General features: G+C 40.1%; 1 protein-coding gene, 1 long non-coding RNA gene and 1 pseudogene across 7 annotated transcripts in view; 1 reads left to right on the top strand and 2 right to left on the bottom strand.

Annotated features, from left to right (window-relative positions):
* The first annotated feature begins 337 nt into the window (after positions 1-337).
* The window catches only part of MTRF1 (mitochondrial translation release factor 1), a 51,430-nt gene continuing 25,631 nt past the window's right edge, over positions 338-26,136 (top strand). For 2 of the 6 annotated variants that reach the window (XM_074387797.1, XM_074387796.1), the window contains exons 1-7: positions 347-842; positions 4,641-5,066; positions 12,177-12,268; positions 13,775-13,856; positions 14,364-14,471; positions 16,745-16,917; positions 23,521-23,638. In XM_074387797.1, the coding sequence (XP_074243898.1) occupies positions 4,649-5,066; positions 12,177-12,268; positions 13,775-13,856; positions 14,364-14,471; positions 16,745-16,917; positions 23,521-23,638 (991 nt within the window). In that variant the 5' untranslated portion in view covers positions 347-842; positions 4,641-4,648. Of the gene's footprint in view, positions 845-4,640; positions 5,067-12,176; positions 12,269-13,774; positions 13,857-14,363; positions 14,472-16,744; positions 16,918-23,520; positions 23,639-26,136 lie in introns of those variants that run through there. The other 4 variants (XM_074387794.1, XM_074387795.1, XM_039473435.2 and 1 more) reach the window with 4 other exon arrangements.
* Positions 766-4,645, bottom strand: LOC141581648 (diphthamide biosynthesis protein 3-like; annotated as a pseudogene).
* Positions 22,440-26,136, bottom strand: part of LOC141581649 (uncharacterized) — a 69,395-nt gene continuing 65,698 nt past the window's right edge. Inside the window, exons 3-4 of the long non-coding RNA XR_012514417.1 lie at positions 24,640-24,893; positions 22,440-22,564 (exon numbers count right to left, since the gene is read on the bottom strand). This is a non-coding gene — a long non-coding RNA (uncharacterized LOC141581649). The remainder of the gene's footprint in view (positions 22,565-24,639; positions 24,894-26,136) is intronic.

Raw genomic sequence — 26,136 nt, forward strand, 5'->3', positions numbered from 1 at the left:
TCTAAATTTTTGGATGATGAAAAAAAGAGTTTTTTTTTTTAAATCAGACAACAGTGCTTTAGGGGCTTCTAATATATATTTTAATTGTAATTTCACATGCAATATGTTGTAAATCTTGATCGCTTAATCAGAATCGTAGAGAATCTCTCTTCTAGGTTTGCAGTTAACTGTGAAAACCAAAAGCTTCACCTTTGGCTGGGTAGTGGGTGTAGGGGTTGGAGGCTGCCGCAAGGTAAACTACGACTCCCAGGAGTCTTTGGTGGTCGCTCCTGAAAGCTGTAGTTTATTCCTACCTAGGCCCCTCCCTCCTTCCCTCCCACCATCTGCACCCACGCTCTGGGCTCGCGATTTGGATACGTATGGCGCGAGGGCGGTAGTCTCATGACAATTTCATGCTCGCTTTTTTCGTTTTTCTCATTTAGTTCAGTTATGTCTTTTTAGTCCACTGTTACGCATGCTCGAGGACTACTCCTCCGGAGAGCGGTAGTGGCGGGGGAGGAGCTGGGAGCATGTGTTAACCCGGAAGAAGTGAACCAGGAAGTGAACCTGCTCTCGGCTTTGGCGGGCTGAAATGTGGTGGGTCTCGGAAGACTCCGGCCTCAGTAAAGAAAGCTAACTTCCATTCTTCTTTTTCTTAGGTACTTTTTTCCTGATCTTCCCCGCCGCCTCCCGTATTGCCTCTTTATGGAATCACTCCATATACTGAGTTACACAGCATGGTTTGCCGGTGCTGCTGCCCCGCGGGCTGTCACTTCTGACCTGCCGACGCTCAGAACACTCCCTAAAGCATCAGAGTAATACTGTTACTGTGATCGGTACTGGCGGAGCCGTGCTGTTCTCAGGTGTAGTTAATCTTGGAGAGTAAACATCTTGGGCTTTTTTTTTCTTTAATGTTAAGATTCATGACCTTGAAAGTTATTCATTCTACTATTGTTCCTAAAATGGAAATTTTAGCAATAAGTATTCGTAGAGACATGTATTTATTAGTCTTTATTCTGCCTGTTAGCAAGTGGACACACTTTCTCTAATAAGCTTGAAACATCGAGGCGATGGAGTGTAATGTTTGTGACAGCTGGCCATTGGTGCTTTCTTCCACATTTCTTTTAATAATGTGATGCAGTATCCTAAAATCTATCAGTAGAACCCTGGAAACTTTGAATATTTTAAAGACCATTCTGAATATTTTATTTCCTAGGTGATAATGCTAAGTTAACATACTTACAGTGATCAAATGACCTAATGTATCTATGCACCTCCTAGCATAGTAGGATCACTGGAGACAGTAAAGGTTGATTTTGATAAATTTTGACCCTTCTTTTTTGCTCAGGCTGGCCTTGAACTCCTGGGCTCAAGGGATCCTCCTGCCTCAGTCTCCTGGGTAGCTGGGACAATAGGTGCATGCTACTCTTCGTGGCTTGGCCCTTATTTCAACTTTGAACCTCGAGGTTTTAGGGGCAAAGTGTTTTTCTTGGAACACTATATTTTCTCTTTCTTAGTAAGACCATTGTGTACTTTTGTTAGCTCTTGATTATCTCTGTTGGAAGGGAGGAGAACAGAAAATTATTATACACAGCCAATTTCACATAACGTGTAATTTTTTTTTTTTTTTTTTTTTTTTTTGAGACAGAGTTTCACTCTTGTTACCCAGGCTGGAGTGCAATGGCGTGATCTCGGCTCACCGCAACCTCCGCCTCCTGGGTTCAGGCAATTCTCCTGCCTCAGCCTCCTGAGTAGCTGGGATTACAGGCACGCGCCACCATGCCCAGCTAATTTTTTGTATTTTTAGTAGAGATGGGGTTTCACCATGTTGACCGGGATGGTCTCGATCTCTTGACCTCGTGATCCACCCGCCTCGGCCCCCAAAGTGCTGGGATTACAACATGTAATTTTTTAAACTAATCTTTTTTTTTTCTGATTATGAATGTAATCAATGCTATATGTGCAGGAGACTTGGAAAACACCTAAAAGTAGAAAAAATCGCAAGCAAAATGTATTCATAATCTCACAACTAGAAATCATTTTATTAACATTTTGGTATGTTTCCTTTATTATTATTATTATTTTTTTTCAAATTTCAAAGGAAGGGCTAATTTTAATCATGTTAATAACTAACTCAAAAATACAATCTTTTTTATTAAGGAATCCTAATGACTGAGGTAGATGATGCTGTTATCAGTTATTGAAGTAATTTGGTTTAAGATACGAAAATGATGAAACCGAGGGAAAGAAAGCACTGTTTTGAAATTATCTTCTTTTAAATTTAGATGGATAATTAAGAATGCTTCCAATTTAAGGTTCTAAGCACAAAATCCAGATATGTCATGTTATAGACTTGCTTCCTGAAGATGAAATCAGCAGTCGATGGAAAGAATCCACACACTTAAACAGCAAATCACAAATGGTGGTCTCCATGAAGCCAGTAGCTTTGCATTTGATATTTCTACCTAGGCTCATTTCCAATTGTTCAGGATTTGGATTCCTGAAGGCTTCTTCAGCATTTAAGTAATTCTTTGTTGGCTGAAGGGGCTGGGACTGTTTCTCCACACACAAACTGATCTTTGTCATAAATCACTTTTATAATGAGAGAGCAGCTAGGACACGTTGCCACGTCTTCCCCATTCTCCAAATCTTCCCTGGTGATAGAGAAGTTATCTCCACATGGGCAGGGTTAGAAATACGTCTCCGAGTCCTCGTCATATTGGAAGTCCTTGATTTCGACCTCGTCGTGAAATACTGCCATGGTCAGCGGAGATCGGCAAGGGGTGATGCTCCGGCAGTCCGAAAGCAGCTTCGAGGGTGAACTTCGCCGGAGCCGCCCAGGGCTAGGCATCATCACCTATTATTATTTTTTTTAAAGATGGGGTTTCACCATGTTGGCCAGGCTGATCTGGAACTCCTGATCTCAAGTGATCCACCCACCTCTGCCTCCCAAAGTGTTAGGATTACAGGCGTGAGCCACTGCGCCCAGCAGTATGTTTCTTTTCTTTCTTCTTCTTTTTTTTATTTTTGAGATGGAGTCTTGCTTTGTCACCTATGCTGGAGTGCAGTGGTGTGATTTTGGCTCACTGCAACCTCCACCTCCCAGGTTCAAGCAATTCTCCGGCCTTAGCTTCCCAAGTAGGTGGGACTACAGGCATGTGCCACTACAGGCACGTGCCATCAAGCCTGGCTAATTTTTTTCAGTATTTTTATTAGACAGGATTTTCCCATGTTGCCAGGATGGTCTTGAACTCCTGACCTCAGATGATCCACTTGCCTTGGACTCCTAAAGTGCTAGGATTACAGGTGTGAGCCACTGTGCCCGGCACATTTTAGTATGTTTCTTATTTAACTTTCTTTATAAAAAATACTTTATGTGCTTTTTTTGTAACATGTATTCCACATTTTGTAGAATAGTTTTTTTTTTTTTTTTTTTTTTTTTGAGACGGAGTTTCGCTCTTGTTACCCAGGCTGGAGTGCAATGGCGCGATCTCGGCTCACCGCAACCTCCGCCTCCTGGGCTCAGGCAATTCTCCTGTCTCAGCCTCCTAAATCGCTGGGATTACAGGCACGCGCCACCACGCCCAGCTAGTTTTTATTTTTAGTGGAGACGGGGTTTCACCATGTTGACCAGGATGGTCTCGATCTCTCGACCTCGTGATCCACCCGCCTCAGCCTCCCAAAGTGCTGGGATTACAGGCTTGAGCCACCGCGCCCGGCCTGTAGAATAGTTTTTAAATGTAATTGAGATTCTACTTTGTCCCTTGCTTTTTTCACTTAATATAATTGTCACCACTGTCTGCTTTTCACCAGCCCTACTTTCTTAGTCTGTTAATACTTGAACTGTTCTTCCTTTAGGATCTCAAATGAAAGGGAAGCACTTTTGAAAAGTGCTGAGTCCTGAAAAGACAGCTTATATTCTAATACCAGCTCTGTCTATGCAGCCAACTAAATAGATTAAGTTACTTGACTTCCTTGGACATCTAGATCCTTAAAATTAAAGAATTATACAAGATAATAATAATATTTTCTTCAAACTTTAGAAAGTGACTCTTTGAACCACCTTAAGGTTGTATGTTTTCACTGCTGTCAAGAGCTTGTTTATACACTCAATTCTAGATTCTGGATACTTTCTAGAAACTAACAGATTTAACTCATTCGGTTGATGTATTTGTTAGTTGTACTCCTACTCATATGCTTTAGTTAATTACATATGTTGAGCAGGTAGGAAGCAGTGCTGTTTTTATTTTTATTTATTTTTATTTATTTATTTATTTATTTTTGAGACAGAGTTTCACTGTGTCGCCAGGCTGGAGTGCAATCTCAGCTCACTGCAATCTCCGCCTCCCAGGTTCAAGTGATTCTTCTGCCTCAGCCTCCCTAGTAGCTGGGATTACAGGCATGTGCCACGACACTCAGCTAATTTTTGTATTTTGAGCAGAGACAGGGTTTCATCATGTTGGCCAGGATGTGTTTTTATTTATTTTAATACATTATTCATACATTTGAAGAATTATTTTCTTTTTGTAGGCAGTTGGATTTTAAGACTGGAGCTGGCTGAGACAGTAAATGAAACAAGATTTCATGATTTTCCTTCCAGCTTTATTATGCATGTATTTTTACAGCTGACTTTTTAAAAGTCTGTGTTTATCGTATTTCAGATGCTGAGATGAATCGACACCTGTGTGTTTGGCTTTTTAGACATCCATCTCTTAATGGTTACCTCCAATGTCACATCCAGCTCCATTCTCATCAATTTGGACAGATACATCTTGATACAAGGAGGCAGGTTTTTAGACAAAACGGGAATTGCATTCATCATCATCTGCTAAGTAGGAATTGGTCCAGGAGATATTGTCATCAATACACCAAGATGCTCTGGAAGCATAAAGCACTACAGAAATATATGGAGCACCTGAACAAGGAGTACCAAACACTTGAGCAAAGTCTGCAGCATATCTCTGTGAATGAAGAGAACCGAAGGTCCTTGAACAGAAGGCGTGCTGAGTTGGCACCTCTTGCAGCCATTTACCAAGAAATTCAGGAGGCTAAACAAGCCATTGAAGAATTAGAATCAATGTGTAAAAGTAAGTAAAAGATACATATGTGTCCTACGGAAGAGCTATGAGAAAAAACCACATACTTATATATGTGCGTGTAAGTACAGGTTTGATTTTCTAAGTTCAAGCTTTATTGAACTTAGTCTTTGTTTTGTTTTGTTTTCCACTGAAACAGGGTCTCGCTTGTTGCCCAGGCAGGAGTACGGTGACTCATTCGTAGCTCACTGTAACCTCTAAGTCCTGGCCTCCCATCTCAGCCTCCTGAGTAGCTAGGACTGCTGTGCCAGGGCCTTCCAAGGCCACGTGATTATAGCCACTGAGCCACTGAGGCTGCCCTGAACTCAGTCTTTCATAAAACCTACAGGTAATAAGCTCAACACTTGGAAAGAACAGGACTCTGTACATACTTTATCTACTAAAGACCAACTATTCTACGTAACTGGGCTCCTCGTGGTACTTGCCATGGTCTTAGGGTCTGCAAGACAAAATGTTGGCCTTTTCAGAAACTTTATTTTATTGAGCAGACCTTTATTGAACACTGTAGCTACATGCTACAGCTACACATACAGTTCCTACCCCATCAACGGGCTCCTATGATCTAGTGTGAGAAATTTATTTAAGTGTTGTTTATAATGTGAGACCTGCTGTACCAGAGGAAGGCACAGGGTTTCATGGGAGCAAAGAGGAAAGCTTCCTGGAGGAGACTGCGCGTTAGTGGAGCCATGAAGGAAGGAAGCTTTATATTTCTTTTTTCTTTTTCTTTTCTTTTCTTTTTTTTTTTTTATAGGCAGAGTCTCACTCTCTCACCCAAGCTGAGTGCAGTGGTACAATCTTGGCTCACTGCAACCTCTGCCTCCCGGGGTCAAGTGATTCTCCTACCTCAGCTTCCCCAGTAGCTGGGACTATAGAAGCACGCCACCACGCCCAGCTAATTTTTGTATTTTTAGTAGAGATGGGGTTTCACCATGTTGGCCACACTGGTCTCAAACTCCTGACCTCAGGTGATCTGCCCAGCTTGGCCTCCCAAAGTGCTGGGATTACAGGCATGAGCACCACACCCAGCCTAAGAAGCTTTATATTTCATGTTGTAAATTTTGAATTTATTCTTTAATGTTTACTCCAATTGTAGTTTTAGATTACTTGGAATTTGTATGTTTAATGGCTGGAAATATTTGCCAGGACAAACAGCTAACAGATTTCTTAGAACCCTAGAATTATTTGTAGTTATTATCATCAAATAATAAGCCTAAGTGTCTTTATTATTACTTTAAGCACCAAACAAAGCATCTCCACACAGACAAGACCCCCATTCTCCAGAAGGTTATACACTACCAACCAGGTGTTGAAAACAATCAGTTCTACCTATTTTTCAAATCTAGAACCTTCTAAAATTGAATATGTTTATACATGGGTTGCCATGCTAGGATTTCAAGGTGGAAATATCCAAATACTGTTTCTAGATTTCTTGTAGTAGTTTAATTAAAGTGATTTTTTTTTTCTAGGAATCTGGTAAGGTTAACTCAGTTATTAATTTAGTCATTTATTCAGCTAGCATCTGCTGGAGGCTTACTAAGAGCCAGGCATTGTTGTAGGAAGCAAAGAGTAAGCCCTGAGGAGCTTACCAATCCTATGGGTGTGAAGTGCTATCTTATTGTGGTTTTGATTTGCATTTTCCTGAAGATTAATGATGTTGAGCATCTTTTCTGGTGCTTTTTGGCCATTTGTATATCATGTTGGCGGAAATGACTGTTCAGTTCCTTTGTCAGTTTTTAAATTGAATTGTCTTTTTATTATTGAGCTGTAAGTAGTCTTTATATTCTAGATAAAAGTCCATAATCAGATACATGATTTGCAAAACTTTCCCATTCTGTGGTTTTTCCCTTTGTCTTTGATAAAGGGAAGCATGATATTTTTAAATTTTGATGATGTACAATTTATCTTTTTTTCTCGTTGCTTGAGTTTTGGGAGTCATATCTAAGAAAATCGCCTAATCTAAGGTCACAAAGATTTACATCTGTGTTTTCTTTTTTACTTTTTTTTTTTCTTTTTTTTGAGACGGAGTTTCGCTCTTGTTACCCAGGCTGGAGTGCAATGGCGTGATCTCGGCTCACTGCAACCTCCGCCTCCTGGGTTCAGGCAATTCTCCTGCCTCAGCCTCCTGAGTAGCTGGGATTACAGGCACGAGCCACCATGCCCAGCTAATTTTTTGTGTTTTTAGTAGAGACTGGGTTTCACCATGTTGACCAGGATGGTCTCGATCTCTCGACCTCGTGATCGACCCGCCTCGGCCTCCCAAAGTGCTGGGATTACAGGCTTGAGCCACCACGCCCGGCTTACCTCTGTGTTTTCTTAAAAGAGTTACGTATTTTTAATTTTTACCCCATGCATTTAGGTCTTTGATCTATTTGAGTTATATTTTTATATGGCATGTTTATTTTTTATCTTTTTTTTTTTTTAAGGGATGGGGCCTCACCATGTTGCCCAAGTTGGACTCAAACTCCGGGGCTCAAACAATCCTTCAGCCTCAGCCTCCTGAGTAGCTGGGACTACGAGCTATGCTTCATCTTAGTTTTTTATTTTAGTATTTTTATTTTGAGACAGAGTCTCACCCTGTTGCCCACACTGGAGTGCAATGGTGTGATCTTGGCTCACTGCAAACTCTGCCTCTTGGGTTCAAGGGATTCTCCTGCCTCAGCTTCCCGAGTAGCCAGGACTACAGGCATGCTCCACCACACCCAGCCGATTTTTCTAATTTTAGTGCACATGGGGTTTCACCCCATGTTGGTCAGGCTGGTCTCAAACTCCTGACCTCATGATCCACCCACCTCAGCCTCCCAAAGTGCTGGGATTACAGGCAGGAGCCGCCGCGCCCGGCTTTAGTATTTCTTAATACTGCTATTGCCTCGACATTTTTTCTTTTATGAAAAATTTCCAAAATTTTTACACAGAAGTTGAGAGAAAAATTCATTGAACTAACCTGTGATTCAACATTTATCCAGATTTGCTATTAACTTTTAGTTTCTAGATTTTCTCCTGTCCCTCATCTTGTCTCATTAAGCCTTAGAGGTAATATGTGATGTACAGGCCAGTCACTGTTGTACCTATAAAGTCCTGAATGTTTAAAGCCTTATAGTTTTCTACCTTCTACTGATGGTACCACAGTCTTTTACATAGGTTTAATGCCACACAAATTTGTAATTAATTAGCTTTGAGAAGATTGCTTGTACATAGTAAGAGTTTACTAAATGCATTCTAATTAAATTGGCATAACTTCTTTCAGCCTTGGTGGTATCATGAATAACAGTAGATTGGATTACATCATTTCTTTTTTTTTTTTTTTTTGAGACGGAGTTTCGCTCTTGTTACCCAGGCTGGAGTGCAATGGCGCGATCTCGGCTCACCGCAACCTCCGCCTCCTGGGTTCAGGCAATTCTCCTGCCTCAGCCTCCTGAGTAGCTGGGATTACAGGCACGCACCACCATGCCCAGCTAGTTTTTTGTATTTTTAGTAGAGACGGGGTTTCGCCATGTTGACCAGGATGGTCTTGATCTCTCGACCTCGTGATCCACCCACCTCGGCCTCCCAAAGTGCTGGGATTACAGGCTTGAGCCACCGCGCCCGGCCGGATTACATCATTTCTAAAGGCTCTACTAGCTCTACAATTCTTCTATAATAATAATGCTACATTTACAAAGTCCTCTTATGTGCTAGGCACTAAGCTCAGTGCTTTACAAATATCTCATTTGAATGCTCAGGTAACCTTATGAGTAGTATATATTATTATTCCCCCTCCCCCTTTTCTTTGTTTTGTTGTTGTTGTTGTTGTTTTGATTTTGTTTTGAGACAGAGTCTCACTCTGTTGCCCAGAATGGAGTGCAGTGGTGTGATCTTGGCTCACTGCAACCTTTGCCTCCTGGGTTCAATTGATTCTCCTGCCTCAGCCTCCCGAGCAGCTGGGACTACAGGTGCACGCCACCATGTCCAGCTAATTTTTGTACTTTTAATAGAGATGGGGTTTCAGCATATTGGCCAGGCTGGTCTCAAACTCCTGACCTCATGATCCACCCACCTCAGCCTCCTGAAGTGCTGGGATCAGGTGTGAGCTACTGCGTCTGGCCTCTTTGTTTTTATTTTATTTTTTTAGAGACAGAGTCTTGCTCTGTGGCCCAGGCTGGAATGCAGTAGCATAATCATAGTTCAATTTAACCTCAAACTCCTGGAATCCAGCAATCCTCCAACCTCAGCTTCCTAAGCAGCTAGGACTACATGTGTGTGCAACCATTCCCAGGTATTTTTTTTATTTTCAGTAGAGACGAGGTCTCACTATGTTGTCCAGCCTGTATTTTCCCTCATTTTATAGATTTCATAGATGAGGAGACTGAAAGGTTCAATTTGCAAAAGTCACACAGCCAATGAGGGCAGGAGCAAGGATTTAAACCTAAGCAATGAGATTCCAAAGCCTCTGCTCTTATCTCTGCTCAGTGGATGATTCAAAGTCCAGTAAGGTCTGCCTCTGTGATGTCTCTTGCATGAGTCCCCTTCTTTCCTTCCACTGATTTATATCTACATTACATCTCAGACTTAGCTGATTGCAGTCAATTCCTAACTTGTAGTCTGACCTCTAGGCTTTCCCAGTCTAAGTGCAATCTTGTTCATGTTATTCACCTGTCCCATTGCCTATAAGTAGAGGTTTCTTGATTTGGCATTTGAAAGCCCCTGCAGAGAGACCCCGGCCTCTCAGTGTACTGTGTTAATTCGCTTTTCATATTCTGCCTTCTAACCAAAATAGACAACTTGCCATTCTCTGGATATTTTGATGCTGTCCCATGTCTGTATCTTTGCTCACATTGTTAACATACCCATTTCACCTTGTTAAAAGTCAGTCCTCTTACAAAGTTTGGCTTGGATGTCATACTTCGACTTCAGTACCCTTTGCAAAACAAGTATGATTGCCTTTCTCTGTTTTGTATATGATCCTTTATGTAATTGTCTTAGCCTAAGCCCCTAACCCCATTGTCTCTTCCTCAAGGTCAGGTCCTGTGTCTTACTCATTTTTAAATCTCAGCACCAAACATGGGGTATAATAGGTTCTCAAATCTTTGTTGATATAATGAAATTGAATTAGACAGGATTCTACAGGTTTACGGCAAATAATAAGAGACCACAAAAATAATTTTATATGATTGCAAATCAGAAGATTTTTCTGATACCTTTGAACCAGCAGGTATCTGTAATGTCAGCCTGGTTTCCATTTGTGACATATATGCACAATGTGGTACCAGTGGTGGCATTAAAATTCTACAACAGATGATCCATAATTAGAATTAGTTCAGACGATGCCTTAGCCAGGAAGCCCTCCTTAAGTGCTGAAGTCTGGTTTAGTCCCCTTCATTTATGCCCCCATGGCACACAGGCACTGTCCTTTCACATATTGTAATCATGTATATGTGTTTGCCACCAGACTGGGCCACTTGAGGCCTGAAGCCATGTTTTTTTCTTCCTTGTCTCCCCAGCAACTAGCAGTATCTAGCAAAATGTTAAATGTTGAAAGCTTGAATGAAGCACAGAATCCCACTAGACCCTAATGACTTTCATGATTAGAGAATAAAAGAGTCTTCTCTTTGTAATTATGATTCTTCATTTCTATTTTCTTTATAATTATTGTTAAGAGTCAGAATTTTTTACCTCGATTTGCAGCAATGGCCACTGACGAAGTTTCCAGGCCTCTACAGCAGTGGAGTCAAAGGTCATGAGATCTATCATCCTTGGTCAATAACTAGATCATTGTTATCTTGTTTTGCTAGAGTTCCATGATTTAACTTTCTGCTTTGGAAATAATAGAAAAAGGCCCATTTTTCCCACAAAGGACAGGTTACAAAAGTGTATGTTTTGTCTGACACACATGATATGTATTTTATTTTGTTTTTTGAGACAGAGTCTTTCTCTGTCACCCAGGCTGGAGTGCAGTGGTGCAATATTGGCTCACTGCAACCTCTGCCTCCCAGGTTCAAGCAATTCTCCTGCCTCAGCCTCCTGAGTAGCTGGGAGTACAGGGGTGTACCACCAAGCCTGTATAATTTTTATATTTTTAGTAGAGATGGGGTTTCACCACATTGGCCAGGCTGGTCTTAAACTTCTGACCTCAAGTGATCCCCCTGCCTTGGCCTCCCAAAGTGCTGGGATTATAGGCATGAGCCACCGTACCTGGCCATGCTCTGTGTTTTAAAATACTGTGCTAAGCTAGGCACAGTGGCACGTGCCTGTAATCTCAGTTACTTGGGAAGCTGGAGCAGGAAGATCGCTTGAGTCCAGGAGTTTGAGGCTGTAGTGCGCCATGATCACATCTGTATAGCTACTGCACATCAGCCTGCACAACATAGTGCGTCCTTATCTCTCTTTAAAAAAAAAAAAGGTGAACTGAGTATGTACAAGAGATTTTAAGAATTCTTATTTCTGACTACTCTTGGATAATACGGAAGTTCTAGCTGTGCTGGACCATGTCACAGTGTGCTGAGTTACAGCTGCCACCTTTAGACAAGAAGTGCTCACTCCAGTTTGCTCCAAAACTTACCTTATTTGGGTGTATATTTAATTAGCTATCCCTTTCTATACCTGTTTGATTAATCACCAATTTACATAATTATAGACATTCAAATAATGAGCCTTGTAAATATGGGTTTTGGCATTAAGCATATTTTTGTCACTACTATTAATAGATTTGGGTTTATATTTAATTAGCTAGTCCTTTTTTAAACCTATTTGATTAGTCACTGATTTATATAGCCATTCAAATAATGAGCTTTGTAAATGTGGGTTTCTATATTAAGCATATTTTTTGCCACTTCTCTTAATAGATTGATTTGTTTGGATATTAAATCCTTTAAGCTATTTTACCTTTTAAATAAACACAAGCTTTTGGAGGGCATGATTATACTGCTTTTCACATTAAGTTTTTTGGAAATGCTTAGCAAATACTTGTTAATTGACATTCTCCAGCTATTATAAATGTTCCTTTGTATATAATCCCTTGCCTTTAAAACTGAAATAAAACTTAGTAGCCAAAGAGGAACATGCTACCTGGGAGTTTCTCTGTAAGGATTTAAAAACGTTAACATTATTTCTGTTGCTGGTTTTTAGGCCTAAATAGACAAGATGAAAAGCAGTTACAAGAACTTGCACTGGAAGAAAGGCAAACCATTGATCAAAAAATCAACGTGTTGTACAGTGAGGTAGGTTTTTAGAGGGAGGCTAATTTCAGTACTGTTACATAAAGGAGTACTGTTTTTGTTAGACTCTGCTTTGGTGCTCAAGGTGCTCTCCAAACACTTTTAAGTGTTCTTTTGTGATACGGGATCAAGCTGGTCTTCTATAATTTACTGCAGAATTAGAATGAAGAAATTATGATATCAAATTAAAAAACAGAGACTCCCAGGGTAAAAAAAAAAAAAAAAAAAATTTCAGAGTTGAGTCTATTAACTTGTTAGGTAAGAGAATACATGCTGGTAAAGAAATTTAGTTCACCACAGGGAAGAGTCAGAGGGTTTTAAGTGTGAGAAGAGGAAGAGTTCATGGTGACTGTTAATTAAGGATTGGAAATCTGCACTCTGGATGGAATGGAATGAATCCAAAGGTGTAGAGATAGTTGGTTAACACACATCTTTAGTTAGGTCTAGCAGGGGTGTGACATACCGGAGCCTCTCAGGGTTCATGATACTGTATCAGCACCGGCTGATATCTCCTAGACATGGAAAGGGAAGATTTCCCTTCAATAGTGGTCTGTTTTCCTTCTTGCTCAATGGATGGTTTGTCTACAAAGACAATGAAGAACTCACTACTGTATACTGTGTCTCCCTCTGTCATATTTGCCATCCTCCTACCTTCAGTCTGTCTTGCTTTGGGAATCCAAGAGAGGGACTTTTTGAAAAGTTAAGGGGGAGGTTAGTGGGCTATCAGTTATTTTTATTACGAATTGAACCAGTTAAGCAAGGGCAGAAGATGTTTGACTCTTAGTCTGATATTATCTCCCACAGACTGTCATTTCTAGCAGAGATGGAGTATTTCAGAAATTGGCAGTAGGGAGAGTCATGACATGTGGGTACTTTTAGTTTGATTTGAAAAACCTTTTAGCAATAATGAAATTACTTCCCTTTTCTTCCTAAGAGGAAAGTTGCTGACTTTCTTTATTAGGAAGCCCCTTTTTTTTTCTGGTCACAGCTGAGAATCTCAATTTGAGCCTTATCTTGGGAGTCTTCGACATAGTCTTTAATTAGAGTGACTCTGCTGAGAAGGCACAGCATGGCATGGTGTCTGCCGTCAATTATGGCAGGAGATAATATGAAATCATTTCTCAAAGTGAATACTTTCAAAGCCTTGCTTCATTCATTAGATGAAAGAAGCTACTGTTCAGAACTAATTAGAAAAGCCAAAATCTGAAGAAAATTGAATGGAACACCCTGGACTTTGATCTGAACTTCTGCATTCTAGAAAATTAAGATAATCTGATAACAGTGTAGAAAACAGACTGACAAGTAACTCCATTGTTAACATGAATTGATCATCTATTTTAGGCCTAATTAGTTCTACTTATTATAACATTTTTGGAATACCCACATTGGGATACTATATGATTTTGCCAATTACTGAATTTTTTCAATGTTTTGGGGGCCTTTATTTAAATTCAAGTAATAATAGTATACCAGGGAAAATATACACACAAATGCTGATTTTTATTCCAGCTTTTCCAGAGCCTTGTGCCAAAGGAGAAATATGACAAAAATGATGTAATTTTAGAGGTGACATCTGGAAGAACTACTGGAGGTCAGTAAATTTATTATTTAAATGATCTAAAAAGTCCTTTAATTTTACATTTATTTGATAATACTGACTTTAAAAGTCCATTTAATGTATTTAAATTTGGAAATAGTGATTCTTTATTTCCTAAAGGACTTAGTCTTAAGGATGGGTTTCAGAAATTTGTTCTGACTAAATATTTTTTCTTTTTTTTTTTTGAGACGGAGTTTCGCTCTTGTTACCCAGGCTGGAGTGCAATGGCGCGATCTCGGCTCACCGCAACCTCCGCCTCCTGGGTTCAGGCAATTCTCCTGCCTCAGCCTCCTGAGTAGCTGGGATTACAGGCACGTGCCACCATGCCCAGCTAATTTTTTGTATTTTTTTAGTAGAGACGGGGTTTCACCATGTTGACCAGGATGGTCTCGATCTCTCGACCTTGTGATCCACCCGCCTCGGCCTCCCAAAGTGCTGGGATTACAAGCTTGAGCCACCGCGCCCGGCCTCTGACTAAATATTTTTTGTATTTTCTTTTAGGTGACATCTGCCAACAATTTACCCGCGAAATATTTGACATGTACCAGAATTATTCGTGCTATAAACACTGGCAATTTGAACTTCTGAATTATACACCAGCAGATTATGGTAGGCATATTGAGGATTTTGTCCATAGGAAATACTAAAAATTATTTTACCTCTGGTCTTGATTAGAGCCATATTGTCTCATTTTTTGAAACTTTTGGTGTGTATCTACTAAACACTGTGACATAGGCTTACTATTATATTAGAGTTGTTAGCTGGAAGAAGAGAGTGGGAAGGAAGGAAGCATTTGCCTAGGAAGAAATATGTGAATTAGAGAAAATTCCCCTGAGGAATTTAGATACCTGTCTTGCCTCAAAATCATTTTTCTCTGTTATTGAAAGCAAAGGTATATTCAGGTTTTTACTTTTAAGTAACTTTATTATTTATAAAATATAATAAGAAAGTATTACTAATTAGATTAAGTGGCTAATGTATTTGATTTTATGAGAATGCAGAAAAAGTTAATCATTTGTCTTTATTTTCAAGAAACTTCTATTTGGGCCAATAAAAATTTATACAACGGCTGGGCACGATTGCTCATGCCTCCCCACTTATGGGAGGCTGAGGTGGGTGGATCATCTGAAGTCAGGAGTTCAAGACCAGTCTGGCCAACATGGCGAAACCCTGTCTCTACTAAAAACATAAAAATTAACCAGGTGTGGTGGCACATACTTGTAGTCCCAACTACTCAGGAGGCTGAATCAGGAAAATCACTTGAACCCGGGAGGCAAAGCTTGTAGTGCGCCTAGATCACGCCCCTGCACTCCAGTCTGGGCAACAGTTTGAGACTGTCTCAAAAAAAAAATGTATAAAACATAGACATCTTTACCTTTAAATACTCAAGCATATTGATTCAAAACGTGATAATAATTCTTTCATTTTCCCTTTCTTTTAATCCACCTGAAAGTTTTCCTCTGCTTGGTTACACAGTGATACATCATAGTAGACAGAGGCGTCATCAGTAATAAACCACAAACTATCAAAGTCGGAAGAGAGGAATAATGTAAGTTGAGCAGTAGAGGGAAATGAGAACCAGCATACGGCATAAGGAAGTTGTACTTGGTACAGATTTCAGATACAACCCATGATCAGGAAAGGGGATTATCAGTGAGGGCAGAGGGCAGGAACAAGCTGAGCAGCAGCATGGTGGTGGGAGAGGTCTTGGTGTGTGGGGAGGCCAGTTTACCCATAGCTTTTCAGGGAAGTAATCTCTGAAGTAGGTTTGAATGGGTAGATTTTGAAAAGCTTTGATTGATGGGCCATAGGAAGCTGTTGAAAATTGTATTGATAAGAATATGATTTAATAAAATATGTATTTTAAGGAGATTATTTTGACAACAGTGTGATGGATGGAAAAGGCTAGATTTAGTACAAACTGCGAAGAGGTTATTAGATTAATCCAGATATGACTAAGAGTTAGAATTTGGAGGAGGATTGTATTTCAGAGACCTTCACAGGATGAATAGGCATAATTTGCTAAGTAAGTAGATGTGAGGGGGCTGTTGCTTATCCAGTATGTCTTGTGTGCACAACTTCACACCCTTGTGAGACAGGTATTACTAAGCTCATTTTACAGATGAGGATCTAGGCTCAGAGAGTAAGTAACTAATCCAAGATCACACAATAAGTAATGGCAATCATAGGATTAAATTTTAGTCTGTCTGATCCAGAGCTGCACTACATCCCATTAGTCTATTCTGACACAAAGGAGATGAGCCACAGGGATGCTAATCTTTCTAGCTGAGAAGACTGTGATACTCATTCATGCCATTAAATGGAATTGAAGTTGGAAAGCAGAAGTCATTTGGGAAGAATAATGAGGAATGGTTTTTGAATTACTAAGTTTGAGGTTATAGTGAGCATCCACTTAGAAATATTCAGTAAATAAGCCGGGTGCAATGGCTCATGCCTGTAATCCCAGCACTTTAGAAAACCAAGGCAAGTGGATCACCTGAGGTCAGGAGTTTGTGACCAGCCTGGCCAACGTGGTGAAACCGTCTCTACTAAAAATACAAAAATTATTTGGGCGTGGGGGCGCACATCTGTAATCCCAGCCAAATATTTTGGTATGTTTCCTATTGTTGCATCACTAGCTCCTATAATTAATTAATTAAATGTTAATAAGTTTCCTTTTATATTTTAATACATTTACATTGGGAAACTGTAGTTTTGTGCATACTTTATGTTTTCCCTTCTTCTTCAGAGGTCCTTGTTCTCCCATGCTTTATGTTCTCCAGGCTCTGTGCTCATATGTAGGCCTTAGATTAAGGTCATTTGGGATCCTGATCTGTTTCAAAGGAGAATTCATTAATATTTCTGGATTGTTGTCCCCCTAGGTGGACTACATCATGCAGCTGCCCGAATTTCTGGTGACAGCGTCTATAAGCATTTGAAGTATGAGGGTGGGATTCACCGAGTTCAGCGCATCCCTGAAGTGGGCCTGTCCTCAAGGATGCAGCGTATTCACACAGGAACGATGTCGGTTATTATCCTTCCTCAACCAGATGAGGTAACCTCAGCAGAGGCATGGGAAACTCACTCCATATCAACGGGTATTGTGCTGGGAAGCCTCAGCTTCCAGGAAAATCTGTTTTTTGTTTGTTTATTTGTTTGAGATGGAGTCTTGCTGTATAGCCCAGGCTGGAGTATAGTGGCACGATCTCGGCTCACTGCAACCTCCACCTCCCTGGTTCAAGCAATTCTCCTGCCTCAGCCTCCTGAGTAGCTGGGATTATAGGCGCACACCACAATGCCTGGCTAATTTTTTTTGTATTTTTAGTAGAGACAGAGTATCACTATGTTGGCCAGACTGGTCTCGAACTCCTGACCTCAGGCAATCTACCCACCTCAGCCTCCCAAAGTGCTGAGATTACAGGTGTGAGCCATCCCACCCGGCCGAAAATCTGTTCTTTTCATGGCTGGATTGGACTTTATAGTCTCTAATGGGAAATCTTTAACTCTCCCCCAGGCAAAGTTGCCCCTCTTATCTTGATCAAGCTGTTTTGTTTGCTTTTAAATAGAAGTCACTTCTTTTCAAAAAATGCTCATTTAATGTTGTTGCCTATGTTTTATCTTAAGAAAAAAAATGAATTCCACAGATAATATTTCAAGGTCAATGGTATAATATCAGTATGGGGACCATAAATCTTTTTAGTTGAATACAACCATCTGCTCTGTATTTTTCTTTTCCCTTTTTTTTTTAAACATACAGAAAATTGAAAGAATATCACAATGCAAATTCTATAAGCTTCACTTGAGGTTGGTTGTTTACATTTTCTCACATTTGCTTGATTCCCGTATATATGTGTGTATATATCTCTTTAAATGAACTATAAAGGATACAGCAGACACCATGAGACTTTACCTTCCAAATCTCTCACATACATCTCCTGAGGCACTCTCTGATATAAGCACATTACCATTACCTATGAAAACTAACCATAATTGTGTAATATTATCTAATCTCTAGTACATTTAAGAGTTTCCCTAATCAGCCCAAAAGTATTTTTATAGCTATTTATTTACCTATTTTTGGAGGCAGGGTCTTGCTATGTTACTCAGGCTGAACTTAAACTCCTGGCTCAAGGTGATCCTACTGCCTTAACCTCCTGAGTAGCTAGGACTACAGGCATGCCACTGTACCTGGGCATTGTGATTTTTTTTTTTTAACCAAGATCCTGTCAAGTTTCACACATTGCAATTAGTTGCTATATTTCTTTAAGTTTGGAACAGTCTCCTAACTTTTTTTTTTTTTTTAATTACATTGACTTTTTGAAAAGTCTAGACTACTGGTCTTGAAGAATGTCCCACATTTTGGATTCCTCTGATGGTTCTTCATGGTACTCTTTAACTTGTTCCTTTATCCTCTGTATGTTGAAAGTTATATCTACATGTTCCATTCCATGCAGGTTACACATTTTGAGTGAGAATACTTTATAGGTGCAGTTATAGTCATGTTGCATCTTATCAGGAGGCATATAATGCTAGCTTGTCCCACTTTTAGTGTGCCTTAGTTTTAGTAGTTACTGAACATGTGACCACAGAAATATTTCCATTGTAAAAGTATATTTCTCCCTTTGCAATTACTAAGTAATTTCTAGGGTACATATATCCTGTTCCCAATTACCTTTCATCCATGGTTTTAACATCCATTGGTGATCCTTGCCTGAATCAGTTCTTTACTTTGGGGTTGCAAGATGGTGATTTTCTAATTCTGTCATTCCTTCCACGTTTACAAACTGGCATTCTTCTGTGGAGAACTTTCCTCCCTACTACCTTCTCACCTCCTAGCCCACACTTTCTTGTGTTCTTTCTCTAGTATATGATTTCATTATACTTATATCAAGTTTCACCTATTAACCTCATTATAGACTCATGGATTGATGTTTTAATTCACTTATTTATAGTTCCTAGTCTTCTTTATGTTCAAATAGTCCCAGATTTGGTCTATAGTAGCCTTTTTAGGGCATCCCTTTTGTCCTTTTGAAATGATACCATCGTTCTTTGAGTGCATCTGTGCTTTCTGATATAGTTAGATACCCAGGCCCATCTTGTACTATCCTGCCTCAGACTTAGAATCAGCCTGGTTCATTTTAGAGGGGAGTGTATCCAGAAATCAAGATCTAGATAGTAGGTATGTTTATTATTGTTAGTGCTGTTACTTTTAGACTCTTTGAGTGGATATAGCCAGGAAATACATGTTTTGAAATCATAGCTTCATATTGTTACTACCAATTCAAATTTAACATTTCAGAAATTTTTTTCACCTCTCAACTTACTGCATTTTATATTTACATCTCTCCAATATAAAACTTATTTTCTAATCACTTTAATATGTTTACTTGGTTTATTATATACTATATATAAAATAGTTCCAAAATTATAATATTAACATTACTAATAAACTACTGAGTAATGTTTACGATTTTTGTCTTTAGAATATATTCTACCAAGAATGCATAGTCAGGCTGGGTGCAGTAGCTCATGCCTGTAATCCTAGCACTTTGGGATGCCGAGGCAGACAGGATCATTTGAGGTCAGGAGTTCGAGACCAGCCTGGCCAACACAATGAAACCCTGTCTCTACTAAAAATACAAAAAATTAGCCAAGGGTGGTGCCACATGCCTGTAGTCCCCCCTACTTGGGAGGCTGAGGCAGGAGAATTGCTTAAGCCCGGGAGGCAGAGGTTGCAGTGAGCCGAGATCACACCATTGCACTCCAGCCTGGTAACAGAGTAGATTCTGTTTCAAAAAAAGGAATGCATAGTCAGAGCACTATGCTCAAAGACCATCTGAAATAATCTTTTTCTGTATAGTTACGTTATCATTATGATAACTATTTTGGTTCATTTATTTCTGTTTTTATCTCATTTTAGGATTTGATTTTTCTTTTCTCTCTCCCCTCTTTTTTTTTTTAAGATGGAGTCATGCTCTGTTGCCCAGGTTGGAATGCAGTGGTGGGATCTCGGCTCACTGCAGCCTCCACCTCCTGGGTTCAAGTGATTCTCCTGCCTCAGCCTCCTGAGTAGCTGGGATTGCAGATGTGTGCCACCATGCCCAGCTTATTTTTGAATTTTTAGTAGAGATGGGGTTTCACCATGTTTCACCATGTCACTGGCCCACGCCTGTAATTCCAGCACTTTGGGAGGCTGAGGCAGGCAGATCACTTGAGCTCAGGAGTTCAAGACTGGCCTAAGCAACATGGCAAAACCTCCTTTCTATAAAAAATACAAAAATTAGTTGGGCATTGTGGCACACAGCTATAGTCTCAGCTACTCAAAAGGCTGAGGTGGGAAAACTGCTTGAGCCTAGGAGGCAGAGATTGCAGTGAGCCGAGATCAGGCCACTGCACTCTAGCCTGGGTGACAGAGTAAGACTCCGTCTCCAAAAAAAAAAAAAAAAAGGAAACAAAAACAGGGTAAGTGGGAGGAGCGGGGTAGAAGAAATAAGGTTGGAAGCAAGATAACTCCATGGTTTTGACTTTTGAGCCATGTGAATATTTACATATGAAAATAAAATTAAGTAAAAGAGAAAAGAAAGGCTGAGCATGATATGGCTCACGCCCATAATCCCAGCAATTTGGTAGGCTGGGTGGGTGGATCATGAGGTCAGGAGTTCAAGACCAGCCTGACCAAAATGGTGAAACTACTAAAAATGGTGTATCTCTACTAAAGATACAAACAATTATCTGGGCGTGGTGGCAGATGCCTGAAATCCCAGCTACTCAGGAGGCTGTGGCAAGAGAATCGCTTGAAATCAGGAGGTAGAGCTTGTAGTGAGCCGACATCGCATCCCTGCACTCCAGCCTGGGCGACAGGGTGAGACTCCATCTCAAAAAACAAAACAAAATAAAATAAAATAAAATAAAATACTTCATCTGCCCTAAGTCACATCTGTACCCAGAGTTCCCCAAAAGTCATTAGATCATTTCTGTAACATTTGGCAGAATTATCAAGTATGATATCCACACATTTTCTACGTAACTACTTAATATACTGTAGCTACATAAAATGGTAGGTTACTCTTACCTCTTCAGTATTTATTTAAGTCTTAAGGTAGCCGACTCATATATTTTAACAAAAGCCATATAATCTTTTTCTTCACTATGTAGCAGTCATTTGAGAGGAAACATACAAAAAAAAAACCAGTCAGCTAAACAGTATGGTAGATTCCAACCTTGACCCTGTCACTACTTTTCAAAGAGAAAAGTCACACTTGCTTTCTGTCATTCATACTAATCAATGATGAATGTGGAATAAAATGTTAGCTCTCCCCATAAAAATAGCATATTTGTTGTAGGCTGGGCACAGGGGTCCATGCCTGTCATCCCAGTACTTTGGGAGGCCGAGGTGGGTGGATCACTTGAGGTCAGGAGTTCCAGACCAGCCTGGCTAACAAAGTGAAACTCCATCTTTACTAAAAATACAAAAATTAGCTGGGCGTGGTGGCATAGGCCTGTAATCCCACCTACTCGGGAGGCTGAGGCAGGAGAATTGCTTGAACATGGGAGGCAGAGGTTACGGTGAATTCTGAGATCATGCCACTGCATTCCAGCCTGGGCAACAAAGCAAGACTCTGTCTCAAAAAAAAAAAAAAGCATATTTGTTAACTATGTGTGTGTGTGTGTGTGTGTGTGTGTGTGTGTGTGTAATATATGTAAGTTTCCACAGGCTGCTGTAACAAATTACCGCAAACTTAGTGGCTTTATATAGCAGTAACTTATTCTTTCACTGTTCTAGCAGCCAGAAGTCTAAAATCAAGGTGTCAGCAGGGTTGTGCCTCTCTGAAGGCTGTGGGGAGAATCCTCCCTTGTATCTTCCAGCTTCTGGTTGCTCCAGGTACTGCTCGGCTTGAAACTATACCACTCTCCAAATTCACGTCGTCTTCTTTACTGTCTTCTCTAATTAGTTTCTTATAAGAACACTTGTCATTGGATTTAGGGCCTATTCTGATAATCCAGGACAATCCCATCTTAATTACATATGCAAAGACCCTTTTTCCAAATACGGTTCCATGAGTTAGAACATGAATATATCTTTTTGGGAGCCACCTTTCAATCCACTAATAAACATACACATACATGAATAAAGTTGATTTTCATTATTCCTAATAGTTATGTTCTGTAAAGTTACAGCAAACACTGATTTATAGATAGTGAACCACTTGGGAGTAATGGTTCAGTATTTGCTAAATCAGTGTTAGGAACAGCTGGGTGTGGTGGCACACGCCTGTTGTCCAAGCTACTCAGGAGGTTGAAGCAGGAAAACTGCTTAAGCCCAGGAGTTCAAGGTAGCAGTGAGCTATGATTGTACCATTGCACTCCAGCTTGGGCAACAGTGAGACCCTGTCTCAAAAAAAAAAAAAAAAAAAAAAAAAAAAAAAAAATTAGCTAAGTCCATACACACATGCACATACACACAAACACATACTGAGCTCATTATTATAATCTTATATTCTAAAAATAACCCATCCTGGTAGATTCTCTCAACTTTACAATAGAGAAAACAAGGCTCATGAGTGTCAAGTGACTTGCCTGGTGCAGCTCCACTAACAGGTGCTAGAGTTCAGATTCAAACCCGGTCCAACTGGCCCCAGAGCCAGAGCACTGCTCTGCTCTGCCCCATACACCTCCGTTCTCTGGTCGTCTCTGTGGGAAAGCTGCAATAAGAAGGCAGAGTGTCACCTTGTCCTACTTCAGCTGGTAGTAGGCAAGTGTGAAGCAGTTCATATTTTTCACTGCTCTATGCCTGTCTGCAAATGACTGTGGATGTGCTTTGGGTATTGATTTGAGAATACAAACAAATTTTAGTGAGTAGGCAAATTTGCAAATAGACATTCTGACAATAGTGAGAATCAATATATAGTGTGTATTTTATATATTTTTGGTTTTTTTTTTCTTTTTTCTTTTTTTTTAATATGGGGTTTCACCATGTTGGTCGGGCCAGTCTTGAACTCCCGACCTCAGTTGATCCGCCCGCCTTGGCCTCCAAAGTGCTTGGATTACAGACGTGAGCCACCACACCCAGCTGGGTTTTTTTTTTTTTTTAACATTTACTTTCGGATGATGAATAATGAAGCTTTTGAAAGACTGCAAACTCAGTGATCTCATAACATCCTAAATCAGTGCTTAAAAATGGCATCCCAGGGCCAGGCAGGGTGGCTTCTATCTGTAATCTCAGCATTCAGGAAGTCCAAGGTGGGAGAATCACTTGAGACTAGGAGTTCAGGACCAGCGTGGGAAACATAGCAAGACCCCATCAGTACAAGAAATTTTTAAAATTAACCTGGCATGGTGGTTTGCACCTATAGTCCTAGCTACTCAGAAGGCTGAGATAGGAGGATCACTTGAGCCCAGGAGTTTGAGGTTACGGTGAGCTATGATTGTGCTACTACACTCCAGCCTAGGCAACAGAGGGAGACCCTGTCTCAAACAAACAAAATAGCATCCTATTGGAATGGGGAGTTTATTGCCCTATAGTTGTTATTAGTTGCTTCTCTTAGTCTAACAGCTATGACTTATCTTAAAACAGTACAGTTTGTTCAAAAAATCTCAGAATCAATTTTGTATTAAGGAATTCCTGGAGTGCAGAATTATGCCATGCCTTCTATTCTAGGTAGATGTGAAATTGGACCCCAAGGATTTGCGAATAGATACATTTCGAGCCAGAGGAGCAGGAGGGCAGCATGTTAATACAACTGATAGTGCCGTCAGACTTGTCCACATCCCCACAGGTGAGCAAGTTCTTTGGCTTTGTACTTTTAACCATTTTTCCTATCTTACTCAGCATTTGGAAGGAAATCGTCCTATGTGAGTATCTGGTTCCCTGCACAGCTCTTTAAAAATGTCACTGGAGTTGTGGATCAGAATGTCTATTGTGTTCACATTCCCCTTCTGTTTGGAAAGATTTCCTTTCTGAAAAGATGCAGACGGTGAGCAGACCTATTCAGGGAAGCTCGCAGGTATGCTGGACAGGAGTGAGCAACCAGAGGTGCCTCTGCCTGAATACAAATGAAACACAGAAGTAGCCTTGGATGGGCCACTGCCGTGGATCTTCTGCCACCTGTAGCTTGATGGCTAACTCCATTAGGCTTTGCTGCACTAATGCTTTTATTTTGAATATTGGTAATTCTGGCATACTCAGGTAGTTTTGTGGTTTGTAATGTGATTTTAAATATTCCTACCGTTTTTCAGATTAAACACTTTTTTAACTTCTGAATTTTTCTTTTTAAAATTAATTTTTACATTTCATGTATATTATTTTAAAAGTCTAATGGCAAAATCCAATAACAAAAAAATGAGCAGCCCTCTAGACTTGTTCCCACCTTCCTCCTACTTCCTCTACCCTCAATTCCCATTTCCTAGAGATAACCACTTTAAATTCTTATAGCTCACTTCTCCAGCTACAAAAAAAACAAACAAACCTCTTTTAGTTATTTCTCCTGGTAATTGCCTCAGTATTTCTAAATAATAGGCAAATAGTGCTCTTCTGACCAACTATAAAGATTACATATTTACGTCTTAATGTGGTAGATGAGAATTTTACCCCTCTTATATCCCCTTTCCTCTTTCAAATATTTATCTTTTGGCAAAATTAATCTTCACTGTTTTCATATAATGAACAGATAGTGTTTGATGCTTGAGCCCATTAGTATACAGTCCTGTGATTTCATTTCCTAGAGTTAATAATTACCTCACTGATTTTCCATTTTCTTTGACTCTTGAGTGTGCCTACCTCTTCCAAAAGCTGTGTAAAATCAAGTCACTCCGGTGCTTTCTGGAGACTCTCTGACAGAGCCCTCTATCATCTTGCTGCAGTGTAGACCAGCTGCTCTCCGGGGCACTGGACAGGGGTTGTCCTGGTCACCAGCAGTTGGGAAGTTCCCTTCATCTCTGTTCTGTGTTGGATCCTCCCGTTTCTTGGGTTCAGTATCATCTTTTCTCTTTGTTACGCTGTCATTTTAACAAAGCTCATCTTTAAGTGGCTTCCTGAGAAAAGATTTGTGACATGTAAATATTACAAGGCTTTGTAGATCTGAAAACAGCATTTCCCCTCCCCACCAGAAACTACTTCAAGGAAAAAAATAGCTTAACTCTAACTTCACACTTCATTGATCATTTGTTGGAAATCATTTCCCCTTAGAATAGTGAAAATCCTTTTCATTTCTCATATTTGTTGCTTTCGGTTTAGAGACTCATGCCTTTCAGCTCTGAAATACTTTCCTAGTAATTTCTTACATAATATTTTCTTTGTTCTTCCTTGGATTTCTATTAGTTAGATGTTAGACCTCTGAATTTATCATTTTTTTTTTCTCATGCTGTCTGTCACTTTGTTTTTTAGTTCTTTCTCCTACCCTTTTTCTGATTTAAAAAAAAATTATTTTTTTTTAACTTTGAGTGCCCTTTCTTGTTCTCAAACGAATTTTTTCATAGCATTTTTTCTTATTTTTTGATACTGATTTCTCTTTTTTATTGCTCAAGGATATTAATTTTCATTTCCCTGAAGTGCTCTTCTGCTTTCTGCAGTGTCTCTGTTTCCTCTGAGTTTATTTTTGTTTCATTCTTACTTTTCTTCTTTTTTCTTTTTGAGACAAGATCTCAGTCTGTTGCCCAGGCTGGAGTACAGTGGTGTGATCACAGCTCACTGCAGCTGTGACTTTCCCAGGCTCAGGTGATCCTCCTACCTCAGCACCACTCCCCGCCCCGCTTCCTATTAGCTGGAACTATAGGCGCTTGCCACTACGCCTAGCTAATTTTTGGATTTTTTTCTTGGTAGGTACCAAGTTTCTCCACATTGCCCAAGCTGGTCTCCAGTTCCTGGGCTCAAGCGATCTGCCTGCCTCAGCATCTCAAATGTTGGGATTACAGACATGAGCCACTGCACTCAGCCCATTCTTACTTTCATGCTAGAAATGTCTAGGAATTCTTGGCTGTCTATACATATTTAAGAGTCAGGTTCTAAAAGCTTGGAGTGTACTTAACCACATACCCACTACTGAGTTCCACTGTAGGGTAGTTAGAGGATTAATCAGCTTTTTATTAGGATCCCCCAGATGTCTATGTCTGTAGATCTTTTCTCTTGTGAGTTTGTTTTCTCCTGAGAAGGATCTTCCAGGATACAGCTGAGAGTAAGGTCAAGATCTCACCATTCAATAGTAGCCTTTTACTTAATCCTCTTGTCTTCAGGCCCATGCTCCACACTTGCCCTCCCTTATACCTAGTCCCAAGTCTA

This window comes from Saimiri boliviensis, chromosome 16 (genome assembly GCF_048565385.1).
Source record: "Saimiri boliviensis isolate mSaiBol1 chromosome 16, mSaiBol1.pri, whole genome shotgun sequence".
In the NCBI taxonomy this organism is placed as follows: Eukaryota; Metazoa; Chordata; class Mammalia; order Primates; family Cebidae; genus Saimiri; species Saimiri boliviensis.